The 15,021-nt window shown below is 31.5% G+C and overlaps 1 protein-coding gene across 2 annotated transcripts; it reads right to left on the bottom strand.

Moving 5' to 3' along the window:
* On the bottom strand, positions 1-15,003 carry LOC134698859 (uncharacterized). 2 transcript variants are annotated; one of them, XM_063560533.1, is made up of 11 exons: positions 14,926-15,003; positions 9,382-9,472; positions 7,283-7,627; positions 6,427-6,720; positions 5,608-5,907; positions 5,098-5,178; positions 4,838-4,877; positions 4,056-4,141; positions 2,790-3,038; positions 2,089-2,223; positions 1-1,473 (listed from the first exon to the last, which is right to left on the bottom strand). In XM_063560533.1, the coding sequence occupies exons 2-11, from the start codon at positions 9,437-9,439 to the stop codon at positions 416-418; spliced, it is 2,646 nt and encodes an 881-aa protein (XP_063416603.1). In that variant the 5' UTR covers positions 9,440-9,472; positions 14,926-15,003; the 3' UTR covers positions 1-415. The 2 variants fall into 2 exon arrangements, with proteins under 2 accessions (XP_063416603.1, XP_063416602.1); XM_063560532.1 differs by having other exon boundaries at positions 2-1,473; positions 14,757-14,973.
* Positions 15,004-15,021: the final 18 nt, after the last annotated feature.

Here is a 15,021-nt window from a genome sequence, read left to right as displayed (position 1 = left end):
CTTCTAAAATAGGAGGCTGGGTGAAAATTAATCAATACAATTTCTCTCATCTGACATGCTGAACTTAATACAATATATATCACTTGAATTAACAATCAATTTGACTATCAATATAAAATCTGCTTTTTTAATTGCTTGTATTTTCAATTATTTGAGCATCAAACATAATAAAAAAATAATTGCACCTGACTTAAGTTAGGGCTAGGTTTAGGGTTTCTGAAAATTTGAGGTAGAAAAGAAAATTTTCTCTTAATCAAAAGTTTTAATGATTTTTCCAATAAATCTGACAATGTCATGATCTGGACGGACTATACATAATGATGTGATGAAAAAACAGTGTAATAGCATTATATGCTGTGATGGTGATAACACAAAACAACTCAAATAAATTAAACCACACAAAACAATTCTTAATTTACTGTACATCAAATCTCAAAATGTCTGATTGTAACACATTCCTAAATTCTGTTTCAAAATCAGCATAATTGTCATAAGCTTCAGGAATCTCAATCAAGTAGCCACATGTATGTGCAACTGGTCTCCTTTCAGCACCACTTAAATTAGAAAATTGGACGGAGATTGTACGTTTAGGCACACAATTTTGTCCAGTGATAAATTGTAGGAATTTTTGTAAATCTTCGTCACCAAGCTGTTCAATGAAATCTTTAAAGTACTGGAAAACTTTTCTCCTCTTCATGTCTAGTAACCTTAAGGGTTCGGCTAATTTTAAACATTTGACAACTTTTTCAGGTGTAGGTTTTAATCTTGCATGAAGTATGCTGATATGATCTATTGTCATCTGTGACCAAAATTGATCAAAATGCACTTCTGGAATTCCTAGTCGTAACTTTTCACATAGAGATCTTGGTTTTAAAACAAGTTCATTTCTTGCCATATTCAACAGCTGGTCACGGAAAGTCTCTTCTTTAAGTATGCAGCCCATTTCAAACTGGTAAAATAAATTCTGGAGATCCTCTTTTTGGTCTTCAGATAAACCAGAGAAGTCATTTAAAGCACTTTGGATTAGGTTTCTATCTTTGAGATCAACAAATAGTAGAAAGTCTTCCAATAGAGTATTGGATTCAATATGAGTTGTATTAAAGATTGTCACCATCATACAACTTTTACAAATGGATATTGGAATGTAGCCAAGAATTGCAGTACTGTGAGCAAGAATACGCCCCATCAACAGAAAGTTTCTCTCCTCCTCCATTTTATGTGGAGGTAAATAAGGCACATGTACATCATTACCTTTGAAGTACAACGCAGTGGCTTCATTCCAGAACGAGGTAAATATATCCCTGCTGACCCCACCCCAGTCAGACCCAGGTTCACCCAAAACGTTGATATGTAAATATGACTGAAGGATTGTGGGATCAGTGTAAATATTGATGAGATCTTCAATGATGTTGTCTCGTCTCACTTGAACCTGGTTCTCAGTAGAATTCAACAGCTTCTTTAAATGGGCTAAACCTGTTTAAAAGATAATCATAATAACATTACCAAAAAATATCAAATTTAATGATTTGCATGAATCTTTGTATTAGCAAAAAAAACGTGATTTACTATGATTTGTTTATACTTTCCTAATTATAAGATTACTGTTGATTCTTTTGTAAGTTATGTCAGGAATATTATTGTTGAGAGTCAATTTGGTTAGTGATTGTAAGCTATGTTATTCTCATATCTTACATAATTGAAGGAAAATTGATCAGAGATGACATTATAAAATTACAATTTATTTTTTTATAAAAAAAAGAGTAAAAAAAGTTTTAGATAAAATTGAGAAAGAAAATGGGGAATGTGTCAAAGCGACAACAACCCAACCATAGAGCAGACAATAGTACTTTTAGAATCAATTCAATGTCCTTGGGGATCTAATGTAAACATTCAGCTATTTAAATATTTGGTAATACATAATTTAAGATAATGATGAATAATGAAATATCAATGATTGACAGTTGAAAATTCATAATTCTTACTTTCTTGAAATATTTAGTTACAACCAAGTTATAAATATAGTTCAGCAACCTTGCAACCATATTCAAATTTTCTATGTTTGAAAATAAAATATAATAAGGAACTTACATGTTTCCACTTCTCTTACAAGTGTAGAATGATCAACCCCTGTTGCCCCTAATGTACTAACATCAGACACAGTGATGTCATCACCATTTTCTGTTTCTTCATCATCCTGGAAATCAGGGTTATCTATACCACTTTCTATAACAAATAATAATTCTATAGATAACAACGTATCTTACCAATATAACATTGAATCAATTCACATAAAAAACTTAAAACTGTTGAACATTTTGCATGACACTAGGACGAATTTCATATGTCATAATCAAATTTGTATTAGTAAAAAAGTAAGTAAGCTTAAAGAACTAAAAAATTCCACATGTAATTATTCAGTTCTAAGGTAAATATCAAATGTCATTTTAATATAATTAGGATTGTTGAAAATTAAGTAAACAAGGCTCTGTGATGAAGTCCGTACTTTAACCTAAAATGGTTTTTCTTTTACAAATTGTGACTTAGATGGAGAGTTGTCTCATTGGCACTCATATCACACCTTCTTATATCTAAGTATGGTTAGCATGACAAAACTCAAAACGATTTGCTCAACTAATCACTAAACATTTACTGTAAACACCAAATGTCTTGAATCAATCTTTGTTAACCAGGATGAATCAATTCAATCAAATATCAAATTTCTCCTTTTTTTGTATTTTTCAAAAAGCAAATTTAGAAACATGTTTTTTTTAATTCCACAAGTTCCTTACCATCATTTTCAAATGTTACTGTATTATCAGATGATGAGGTCCCTTGTAGAGCCTCTGGTCTTGGTGGTGGAGGTGGGAGATATTGGTCTGGTCGTGGGGTGGATAACATTGGTCTCGGTGGAGGTACTGTTGGTGGATGTTCTCCAGAATACAGATCAAGGATCTGTCTCCAGTCAAGATCATCATGTCTACCAAAATCACCATGTGGCATCTGAAAACGAGGCTCATGAATGTCAAAGTCAAGGTCATCTGAAAAATATAAATAAATTGATAAATATACATGTCTGGTGTAAGCCAAGGCTCTGTGTTGAAGGCTGTACCTTGACCTATAATAATTAACTATTATAATTTGTTACTTGGATGGAGAGTTGTCTCATTGGCACTCATACCACATCTTCCTATATCTATGTTGTCTATAACTGCTATAAGGATGTAATTTTTTAGTTGATGCATTTAAAGCATGGTTTGTTTTTTTGCTATCCAGAACAAGAATGGCTCATTATTCAAATTATTTTTGAAACCATGATGTATATGTTTGACTGATTAGTTTAGTGTTTACATCTTTAACACTCATCACTGCAAAGCTGCTGACAAAAAAAGAAAGTTGTTCTGTATCAAAGTACATGAGGAAAATTTAACAGATTAAATTAAATTGTTTCAAAATATTGAAAAAAAACAAAATTTCTGCAAACAGTAAGAAGCTACGTATTTGTAATATCTGAAAAGGAGTGGCACTTTACAATGCACATAACTGTAAATCTTTTGGCTGTGCATATACGAGTTCATTCTGTCAGGAAGTGTGAGTACCTGCGAATAGTGTGACACAAATATTTCTAGATGAATTGATGACCTGTACTATCTACAGACAGACGGACAGAAGATCTGATGTTTTATGTCAAAATTAACACTTCTTTTTTACCTGTTTCTTTCAAAACATTATTTGTATAAAAAAGTCCTTCTTCCCGCCAAAGGCCTATATAAAAAAGAAGATGTGGTATGATTGCCAATGAGACAACTATCCACAAAAGACCAAAATGACACAAACATTAACAACTACTTGCTTAGAAATTTTAGATGGATGCTATTGGCCTGTAGTGGATTTCTTACAGGCCAGATAGTAATATAAAAACGCCTGCTCCAAGTGGCTTCTGGCCTAGCTTTAGACTAATTTATATTTCTTAACAATCTTTATCTGTATGACAAGATTTATATTGACAATGGCAAATGTTTATTTTGTGGACAGAAGTAAACATATAATTGACTTACCTTTCATGCATTTTCTACAAATACAAAATGGACTTCGTCTACACACTCCACATATACTACGGCAACATATTTTTACTTTATCTTTTCTGTAAAATAATATAAAAGATTAGGGGTATGGTAAGAGCATTTATTGGTCCCCTTTCACACAAACAAATTTAGATACAACAATTTGTTCATAATCAACCAATAGGAAGGCTAAGCTAGTAGATTTGTCTATTTCTGAAAGTCATATAAAACAGGTTTCTTAGGGTTAGGTTTATAAGGAATTAATGCAATTTTCCTTTGCTTCTTTTTTATGTGCATGTACTAATTTTGTGTCAGATGAATAACCCATGTCTGTTCTTAATCCAATATCTAAACTGTTATACCACTGTCCCAGGTTAGGGGAGGGTTGGTATCCCGCTAACATGTTTAACCCCACCACATTATTTATGTATATGCCTGTCCCAAGTCAGGAGCCTGTAATTCAGTGGTTGTCGTTTGTTTATGTGTTACATATTTGTTTTTTTGTTCATTTTTTTTACATGAATAAGGCCGATAGTTTTCTCGTTTGAAATGTTTTACATTGTCCTTTTGGGGCCTTTTATAGCTGACTATGCGGTATGGGCTTTGCTCATTGTTGAAGGTCGTACGGTGACCTATAGTTGTTAATGTTTGTGTCATTTTGGTCTTTTGTGGACAGTTGTCTCATTGGCATTCATACCACATCTTCTTTTTTATAAGTCCTCTGTGCAAATAATTTTACTTTGCCACCAATGTTAACTTAGGAAGGTAAAACTTACCCACAGTAAGCTATAATGAGTAAAACTGCACACATGAGAGCTGAAAAAACAAAATCTTCAATTACAATTCTTATTTGTTTTTAATCAAATTTTAATCGATCTTGTCAAAAAAAAAAGACTGATACAAATAGTCTGAAGACAATCTTCTACTGAACTTATGAAATTTCAAATATTATGTAGAATTACATTTTCAGGTTTGCTAAAATTTTTTTATTCCACTGTAGGACCAAATTTACATCCAATTTTATTTCAGTACTTACAAAGAATGACAACTCCTGCAATGAGTCCACCATTTTTCTCATCTTCTGACGGTGGCGGAACTGTAACAGGCTTGTATGTACCTGTATAAACAAAGGTATCAATACTAACAACATGGTAATGTTTCCAGCATTTGAAAGTAAGAAGAAAGATTCAAAGCCAAACTGTCATTCGTAACCTTGCATGTTTTAAACATTTGACTATACTTAACCTAATTTCAAGACTAGGATACTTAATATTTACTTATATGACATAAACATATCATTGCCTTCAATATACATATTTTCTCACCATCAAACTATCAAAACTTTGTTAATTCTGTTGTATATCATAAAAACTGAGCTATTTTCAAAATTTTGATCAAAAGAATCATCAAAAGGTAAAGCAATTTTAATTGCCATCAAATTTTAATACAGAATACACATAAACATCCTCTTTTGCTAGATTTAACTTCTGTGACCTATTGACATACATATATAACTGTGACCTATTGACATACATATATAACTTACAGAGTGTGTGTGGATAAAAGTGTTGACTGTCAGAGTAGCTTCCCTTTAATTCCCTGACAGAGCAGAATAATGGCTGTGAATTGTCTGATCTGCAGTCAACTTCCTCCAGGATTAAATTTGATCCATTCTGGATAACACTGTAGCTGGCATCAAGGGGATATTTCCATAATACTTCAAAAGTTGGTCTGTAGAATAAAGGTGCACCTGATTTCTGTGCAGCGGTACAACTCATGTTGGCCCATACTTTACCCATTGACAGTCTGGTGGTAATGTTTTGTATAATAGGTAAATCAAGTTTATCTGGAAATGAAGGCAGAAAGATATATGTCAATGTATGTAAGCAATGTCTTCAACAGATTTCATTTTCATTACATTTCCAAGAGAAATTTTTTTATAGATTTAATATCTGTGTAGTTACATAAACAGAAGAACATGTTATGTTGTTATGAAACTATAATAACTGTAATCATAATAAAAACAGGGATTTGTATGAACTGAAGTCTGGCAGATTGGATTTCAACTTCATATACAATTTTCAAGTTCTGCAATTAGGTCAGATGAGTAAACAGAAGCATATTTTTTTCTCTTTCACCTCAAGTTGGCTTCTATAATTCATTCTTTAAAGAACATTTCAGTGAAATATAGTCAATGTGATCAATACAAAAGCTAAAATAACAATTTAACTTAATACTTTTGATCTACCAATTGTGGTTTTCTTAACCAGATGTAAAAAAATAAAAACAAAAATAAATTGTTGCTACTTGAAACAGAAGGCCCACTTGCTTCTTTTACCTCAAATAGTTGAGACAAACAACTTACCTAGAACAACTAGAGTTATCCCACTTCTTCTTTTACTGTTGCTATTGGTAACATAAACATAAGTTCCATTGTCTTCCTTTTTAGTATTATATAAATTTAATGAGAAATTTCCCACATCCTCAGAGTAACTTATTTTTGATTTATTTCCAATAACAGTAATCACTGAATTTTTTTTTTGTATGATTATCTCCCCTTCTGGATTGACAATCGTAAAATTGTTGTTGGTATTGTTCCATGTTAAGGTAGAATTCTGGGTAATATTAGTGAACTGGTAACCTTTATTTTCTGTTAAAACTGTAAACAACAATAAAAGAGATTTGATAAATAACAATCTATAAACAATATCTGGTATCATTGAAGAAGTCTTATTGTTCATGTGCTGTGAAAAATTGCTACAAAGAAAAATCAATATGTGTTATCTTAAACTTTGAACAAAATGTTTTTCATTCTGTTAACCAAATATGATGAGAGAGGAAAAAAGGTAAACACATTTGTTTGTCTTTAATTGCTACTCAAAATTCGGTTGTATGTCGATATAACATGATTAAAATGATAAAAATTGTAACAATCATTATAATACATCTAATTTTGAAGGATCATAAATCATACCACAACTCCATATGTTTATATTGATTGCAAGTTACATATACCCAGGACTGTATACCAAAATGCCATGTTAATGCTCAATCCAATATATTTTGAAAACTTGTCAATCAAGCTTTACTTTTTAATGTATATTAATTTTAAGGCTAGTTTTTGCTCTTTGGTCAGTTTGTTGTCTCTTTGACACATTCCCCATTCTCAATTTTAATCTAATTTTATTCAAATGTAACTGAACTTTTACTGGACAACTTACTGTGAGATGAGAACAGATTGTATCCTGCTGACTTCCCATAATACCGGCAACCAAATAATGTCGGGTCTGTCTGATGGTCAAACCTGAGGAAGTCCAAGTATATCACAGTTTTCGTGCCAAAAGACTTACAAGAAACATTGTAATTGGTGTACAGGTTGACTACATCACAGTGATGATGTATAGTTCCAATGTTGGAACCATCACGGTAGAAATGGACAGTGGCTGTGTGGATATTCTCTGTCACACAACAAAATTGGAGTTTGCTAACAGTCGGTACTACACATGGATAAAATGAGATCTTTGGAACAGACTTCTGTACAGTTGAGAGTTGTGAAATGGAATTTGCTGAAATAATAAACATAAAATATCAGTTAAAAGGTAAAATAACAAAAATACCAAACTCCAATGGAAATTCAAAACTGAAAGTCCTTTATAAAGTGACAAAATCAAAAGCTGATGCAAACCTACCTAAGGAATGGAAAACAACTGTCATATACCAGAATTGGTACAGGCATTTCCTTATGAAGAAAATGATGAATTAAATCTAGGTTTATAGCTAGCTAAACTGCTTGCTTAAATACATATGATGCAAAGTAATATCATGACATATCACCTGCAAGCTAAGTCATAACATAAAGCTTGATCAGTGTGGGTTCAACCAAGAACTTGTGTAGAGATTAGCCTTACTATACATGCTATACAAATCCTTAGTCTGACTAGACCCTTCAACATAGGAGGTTTTCTTGGGCTACCTTGAAAGGACATGTGTCCTTTAAAACATGCAAACCCAAGAATAAGATCAGGTTTAAACTGTAAAGCTTGCTTCACAGTGACCTGGTGACCTGGCTGAGACAGTTTTCAAAAAATGACCTTATGACCTAAGGGAGTACCATCATTTATTGATTGATTGGTGTTTGATTTTGTGTGTCAGCACTGAAAGGCTAATTATATCACTGTACCGTGAAGTACCAATCTGTTGAACAGAAACATTGAATCTCTCTTAAACTACTTCATAACTTGTATTAACTCAGGATAAAGTAGAGGGAGGGTAGGAGGGGTCTTAAAAACACGAAATCCTGAGGTCCCAAATTTGAATAAATTGAAATCCCAAATCTCAAAATTTGAAAAAAAAGTATTCCCAGATCCCGAAAGGGTCAACCCCGAAATCCCAAGCTTAAAAACACCTGATCCTGGAGTCCCGATAAAGGTCCTATCCCCCTCAAAGTAGAGACTAGCTGACATATGGTAAAGACAAAGTCTATTGTCAAAGGCATTGGTGTTTTCCTTTAGATGTTTATCTTTTATTAATGTGTTTTTGTCCAATATTTCTTGTTGATATCATTTATTTTTAGACATTTGCCATACACTGACCTATATTATGGTTATAAATACTAAAGGGACGTTCCAAAGTGTGATGTTATATAACTAAATACATTGTTTTACATCAAGGTAATTGGTAAATTATAAATTATATGGTGGTCATAAAACAACAAACAAGAAATCAATTTTACCATTAAGTTTTACTAGATAAAATTTGATCTCACTAAATATTATTCTTTGGATTTAAAATATTTACAAACATTATGTAATTAGTAATTAAATGAACTTAAAACCTATGAAAATCGGCAAATGGATTATTTCTCTATGTATGTAACTGCTACTTGTACAAAACTGTAGATCAATACTAGCTGATTAATTGATAAGATCACCATTTAGATGAAATCCTTATACAGTCTGAAGTTTTATGACCTTAATTTGGTAAAGTAAAATTGAATATTCAAAATTCAAATCACTTTAGTAATGGTTAAAGATTACATGATACTTTTTGTTATACAAATTTCTGTGAAATAAAAACACTAAAATATTCCCAATGTTTATTCTTAACTTTTTCAATGTACATTGTTTATGCAATACAAATTTGATTAAACTCTCATATATATTGCTATTTTGTATGATCTTTTGTTAATATGTAACTAGTTCAAATCCGTTGATGAATGAATATGGATTACATAATGTTTTTTGTTTCACATAACAGATATATATATCTTTGTCTTATATCTTTGTCTTATACATGTACTTTTGATTGTTGGTATATTTACCTGTACATAATGTGAATACTGAACCCAGTAAACAGGATACCAGTAATAGTGTAGCCATTCTTAGCTATCATCTCCAGGAACCATTGTTATTCTGTAATAATAAAAAAAAAATAGTTAAATCTTAATAAAATGTTACAATTGAATTAACCACAATAAGCTATTTCTCGATTCATGTCATTCAGCAGAAGGATGTCAAATTTACACGCCTTTATGAGATCATTTACCACATAGAAGGCACATCTGTATCACTGCTGTATTAAAGCTTCAAGCACTTTAAGAATCATCTTTCTGCAGGGTTACGTCTAGAAATAATTAATGTTCCATAAGAATGTGTTATTAATTCCCATGCGACTGAAACAAAAGGTGACCAACTTATTAGATTATAAGACCAGTAGATGAGTTTGGTTGTTCTATCTATGCCCTCTTTTGTTTTGATGATAGATGTTACATACATGCATATGGGGCCATAAAAAAGAATATATATTTACATTTGTATGTTATATTATGTTTGTTTGCCCAAACCCTACATGCATAATGTAACCTTAGTACCCTGAAAATGTCTATTTGTATACCCACTGTCTCAACCTTCAGGTAGGATTTGGGCAAACCACATCATTTTTAAGTGTGGCCTGGCTCCCATTTTTTAAATGGTTTAAATTCTATAACAATTTTAAACATAAAATGTTTGAACCAGAACTATTACAACAGTTACTGAAATTTTAAATCAATTAATTTACAAATACCACATCCAGCTTTTTCCTGCAATGAACTCTAGATTAATAAAAAGCGTGGTTAGACCTGAAGACTACAATCCAACCAAGATGGACACTTTAAAATTTAAGATTCCTAAAAAAATCAATTTAAGATTGGAACCTTCTACCTCCTGCTACAATGTATCACCAAGATGAAATTAGCAGTAGAACTAGTTGCCAGTGGTACTCAGAAATTGTAAGGTGATTCAAAAGTTGTAAGAAGGTTTAAACCCTGACACAATAAGCATTTACGTAGTAATGTTCATTGTATAATCAAGACTCAGTCTGAAAGCTGACCCTGGTTTGACCCCATTTCTTAAAGCAACAATGGACGTCATGTGATTACCATGTATGGGCATTTTTTTACCAAAAAAAAGTGAAGCTCGATTTTTGGAATTTGTAGTTTTTTGCATGAATTAAAACTAATTTCCTTTGAAGTGAACATTCTTGAGTATATAAGAAATATATTACTCAACTCAATTATGGATTAAAGTCATGTTTTTCTCTCAAAATGTGTCTTCAAAGTCAAGGTGTTGACGAAAAAAATTGATCACAGAAAGTTAAAATCGTAATTTTCTTTCTTAACTTCTCGGGAAGCTATGCTGAATTTAAATTATGTTATGTAACATAACTTGGACTATGATATGTCAAATTTGTGCCAGTTGATATGCTAAGATATGCAAATGTGCCAGTTAGTCGTGAGTTAGATGTGTCGATATTTCTGGTGAAGCGGGACTGACGGTAATTCACGAGTTACGTCCCTTTGCTTGACACTATCAGGAACAAACAATTGTGTATCTAGCACCATATGCTGTTATTTACTTAATGATTGGCTGTTATTTATTTTGAATTTATTGAACCATAAAATTAATTTTTGACTCTTCACATTGAATAATCCGTGAAGCGGATTATGTTAAATGTGACGAGTCAAAAATTAATTTTTAATGGTTCAATAAATTCAAAATAAATTATTGCCATTCATTATAAATAAATTTCTATCAAAAATAAGGCTCAAATATATATATTAATATGAATAACAACGTACACAGATGTTTGCGTATGAATACACAACGTTAGAGTGGGCATGTCTTCATAAAAATTGATAACATTGAAAATAAAGCTAATTATTTTAACCAATCAGAAGACAATAAATACACCAAATTTATTTATAAGAGAATATTATTAAAAATAATCTTATTAAATATATTTTGATACTGTAAACATGTGAAAAAAATTAGAGAAACACATTTTATCACTTTTCAGAACTCAGTCCCAGTGAAATAGGCCCTATGACTATGTGTCCCTATGTGCCATGATCATGATAGGGTTAATAATTTAATATTAAATTAATATTCCAAGAGCCTATAATATTCATGTTTTGGTAAGTATTTTTACTACTGCAACCAAATTATTTTTACACAGAAATAAATGTCTACTGACTCAATTTGTACAAGGGGTAGCCTAAATATTCATAAATAATGGATCAAGGCAGTATGTAATAAAATGATAAAAAAAAACAGGATTTTCTTTTCATTACTGACACTTGCAAGTTGGTCCTACCTTTTCACTGATCATAATGGAAATATTCTGTATGTAAAATCTTCATTTTTTTAAATAAAAGGAAAATTAGTTTGCAATCCTGATATGAACAAATTAAATATACATGTAGCAATAAATGTTGTCTCATTGATTTCATGCAAGTTAGTTCTAATGAATGGACTCAAATTATAAAAATAACACACTTAAAGTCATAAGAAACCTCAAATAAAAAAAAATTATGCATATGTTTTTTATAACTCAATGGATAGTTTTCATTATAAAACTTATGTATATACTTTTTTCTGAAGAAAATTCTTTAATGTATTCATATTTAGAAGAAGTTTACTTATTTGAATTGCTTCCTTCCAGCAAGCAATTCCCCCGACATATTTTCCGTATGCAAGGTGACCTCAGTGTGACCCATCTCGTAAAAATCCGGTGACCACAATACGCATGGATGTCCTTAAAATAAACTATTATCTGAATTTACATGTTAAACACATGCTCAATTTCCATGCTTTTTTTTTAATTTTTCATCAATTGTTGACAAACAGGTGACAATCGTTAAACTTCGGCTTCAAAACACGAACTTTAATTACCTGCCATATTTTCACAACAACACTGACCAATTGAAAAAAAAATTGACGATAATACGAAATTTACACGAAAAAAAATGATAAATTCGAGCACAGAAGACTAAGTTTATGATGTTCGTATGCATATGTTCAAGAATTGGAAGAACATTATTTTTCATCAGTCACTCGTTTCTTATGACTTTAACCAATAAATAAATGGTGCTAATCATGAACTTGAAAATAAATAAGAACTAAATAGACTCAGTAATGTTTTTCTTTTACTATTTGAAAAAAAAATAATATTAAAAAAACTATGCATTTTTATATAAATTTATATAAAAGTATTTCAGAGCAGTTTCTGGGGGCTAAGTCAACAATTATGTTTTAGATCACAAGTCAAAATTAAGTCACAGTTCATGTCAGTATGATAATGCTTTGAATAAGATTGATTAACATGATACTCTGAAAGAGATTATTTGAAGGCAGCAACCATTTGTTTTCAGGGAGGGGAACTATAGTTTTTTTTCCAGACAAGTTGAAAACAATACTTCTCTTTCAATTTTAGCATTTCATTTAATGGCAGCTGAGGATAAAAAACAAAATCCAAAAAATGGAAACAAAACTTTTTATCTTCAAAACAATCAAGAGCAACCACCCCCTACCCCCACCAGAAAATCAAATGGTTGTTGGCTGCCTATGTTCAAATTTAGGTCAATACTTTTTCATTTACTTTTGCAGGATACCTTCATCCCAAAAAAAATATATTATTATAAACAACGAATGTGTTTTATGTCAGTCATCCAAAGCAGTTAAGGTTGTGTAAAGACAGTATAAGATTTCCTTACCTTGTTTTAGTTAAGTCATACATTTCACTGACTTAAAGAGAATAATCAATCAAGTCAAATATTCACAGCTGATCTCGCCATTACTTTTTCAAACAAACTACTAAATGTGTGTACATTGACTGTGTTTAGATGCAAGGTGACATCGATGTGTAAGACCGAAAAACTACAATGTCAAAAAATGTCTTTCTTTTGGAATTTAGTTCAAATGGGGTTTCCCAAGGGGTGATAGAACATTATGTTTATAATGCTTTTTTAAAATTTTGAGATACGTATTATTAATTGTAACGTTTGTATAGTACATACTGGTATAGTATTTGTAAATCTATAAAAAAAAAAAAAAAATTTGAAACGACGATCAAGGGCATTACGGGATCGTTAAAAGACGGCCAATTTGGCATGTTTGAGATTTTTTTTCCTTTTGATAATAAAATCCATGCTTATTTAATCGAAATAAATTTATTACAGACCCTAATGACAAGTAGGAAACTGAAAAAAAAGATAAACTTCCAAATTGGCGGCAAAAAAAATTTCCACGAAATTAACGCAATATCAGAATGGCGGGTTTGAATATCAGTCCCATTGTTGTCTTAAGAAAGTAGCAACAACGGTCGTTTCTAAGGGCTTGCTTTCCGACTGGACTAAGCAATTAAAGTGCTGATATGGAATGAAAGTTAATCATGTGAAATCCCAATAAGGTCATGTGTGTAGGGGTGGGGGGTCAGAGGGGTCCTGAAACCAAAATCCAAGGATTAAAAACACTAAGGAGGATTTAAATCCCAACAACCCAAAATTTGAGAAAAAGACTTCCAGGATCCAGAAAAGATCAATTCCAAAATCCTGAGCTTTAAAAACACCAATAAAGGTCTGACCCCCTCTCACGTGTGAAGGTAATAGGTATTGTTATTGCTTACAATCATTGTTACATTATCATATTAACCTCTATTGTGCTCTCTCCAATAAAATATTGAATTGGATTGTAATCATGGTAATTAGGTATTTGATCTGTCAGTCAAGGATACACAACAGTCAGTGTTCTACCCAGGACCCATTTGCATCATGGTAATGTCATGCTACATTTGTATATTGCTCAATGTGATCCTATCTGAATTGATTTTCTTAAAGGTTGTGTTATAGATGGGTGGTGCTATATATAAATACTATATTTTTTTGAAATGTGATGGTATTTAAAATTTTCTTTTTTACCAGGATGCTATATGAAATATCTGGGGAGAACCACAGGTACATGTACTTGTTTCTATCCATCAGAAGACCAACTATCAACATAAATATAGTGCTGTGCCTGTAGGGTTAGATCACTGCAACCTATACACAGAGTAATTGAAACTGTTAGTTAATATTTCAATCTATATGCAAATTTGTCAAATTATTGTTTTAATAAATAATCTCCTTATGGTTCTCAAATAATTGACTTATACAGGTAAATAATTTTTCAATCACTGATATTCTCAAGCTTATATATAATAATCTGATAAATTGGAAATCATAACCATGATAACCATATTTGAATATATGTTGCTACTGTGTACATATGTCAGTCACTGTTAGTTACCCCTATTAACCCTAAAATTCGTATAACATCTTTACCTCGTGTCCAAATTTGTTTGAAATTGATTGTTTACAAAGTCATGAAATGGAACTATTACCTGCATAAAATCTTTTTGTCAGTCCTCCATGTGAAACGAAAGTAGGTTAAATTCGTACCATGTCACACAATAACACAACAACTGTTGTGTTTAACTTGCACTTTGGGAAATAATAAGGCAGCTTTGTTGTTTTAAAGATCCGTTTTCGTGTTGATGTTAAATGATTTACCTGTACATTGGGGTATTTTGTCGACAGCATTGAGTCACTGGTGATAAGATCTTCAAGACGTTTTATTTGACGTTTATGTCTCAATCATTTAAAAGC

This window comes from Mytilus trossulus, unplaced genomic scaffold (genome assembly GCF_036588685.1).
Source record: "Mytilus trossulus isolate FHL-02 unplaced genomic scaffold, PNRI_Mtr1.1.1.hap1 h1tg000024l__unscaffolded, whole genome shotgun sequence".
Classification (NCBI taxonomy): Eukaryota; Metazoa; Mollusca; class Bivalvia; order Mytilida; family Mytilidae; genus Mytilus; species Mytilus trossulus.
This window is presented reverse-complemented; position numbering and strand designations above follow the sequence as displayed.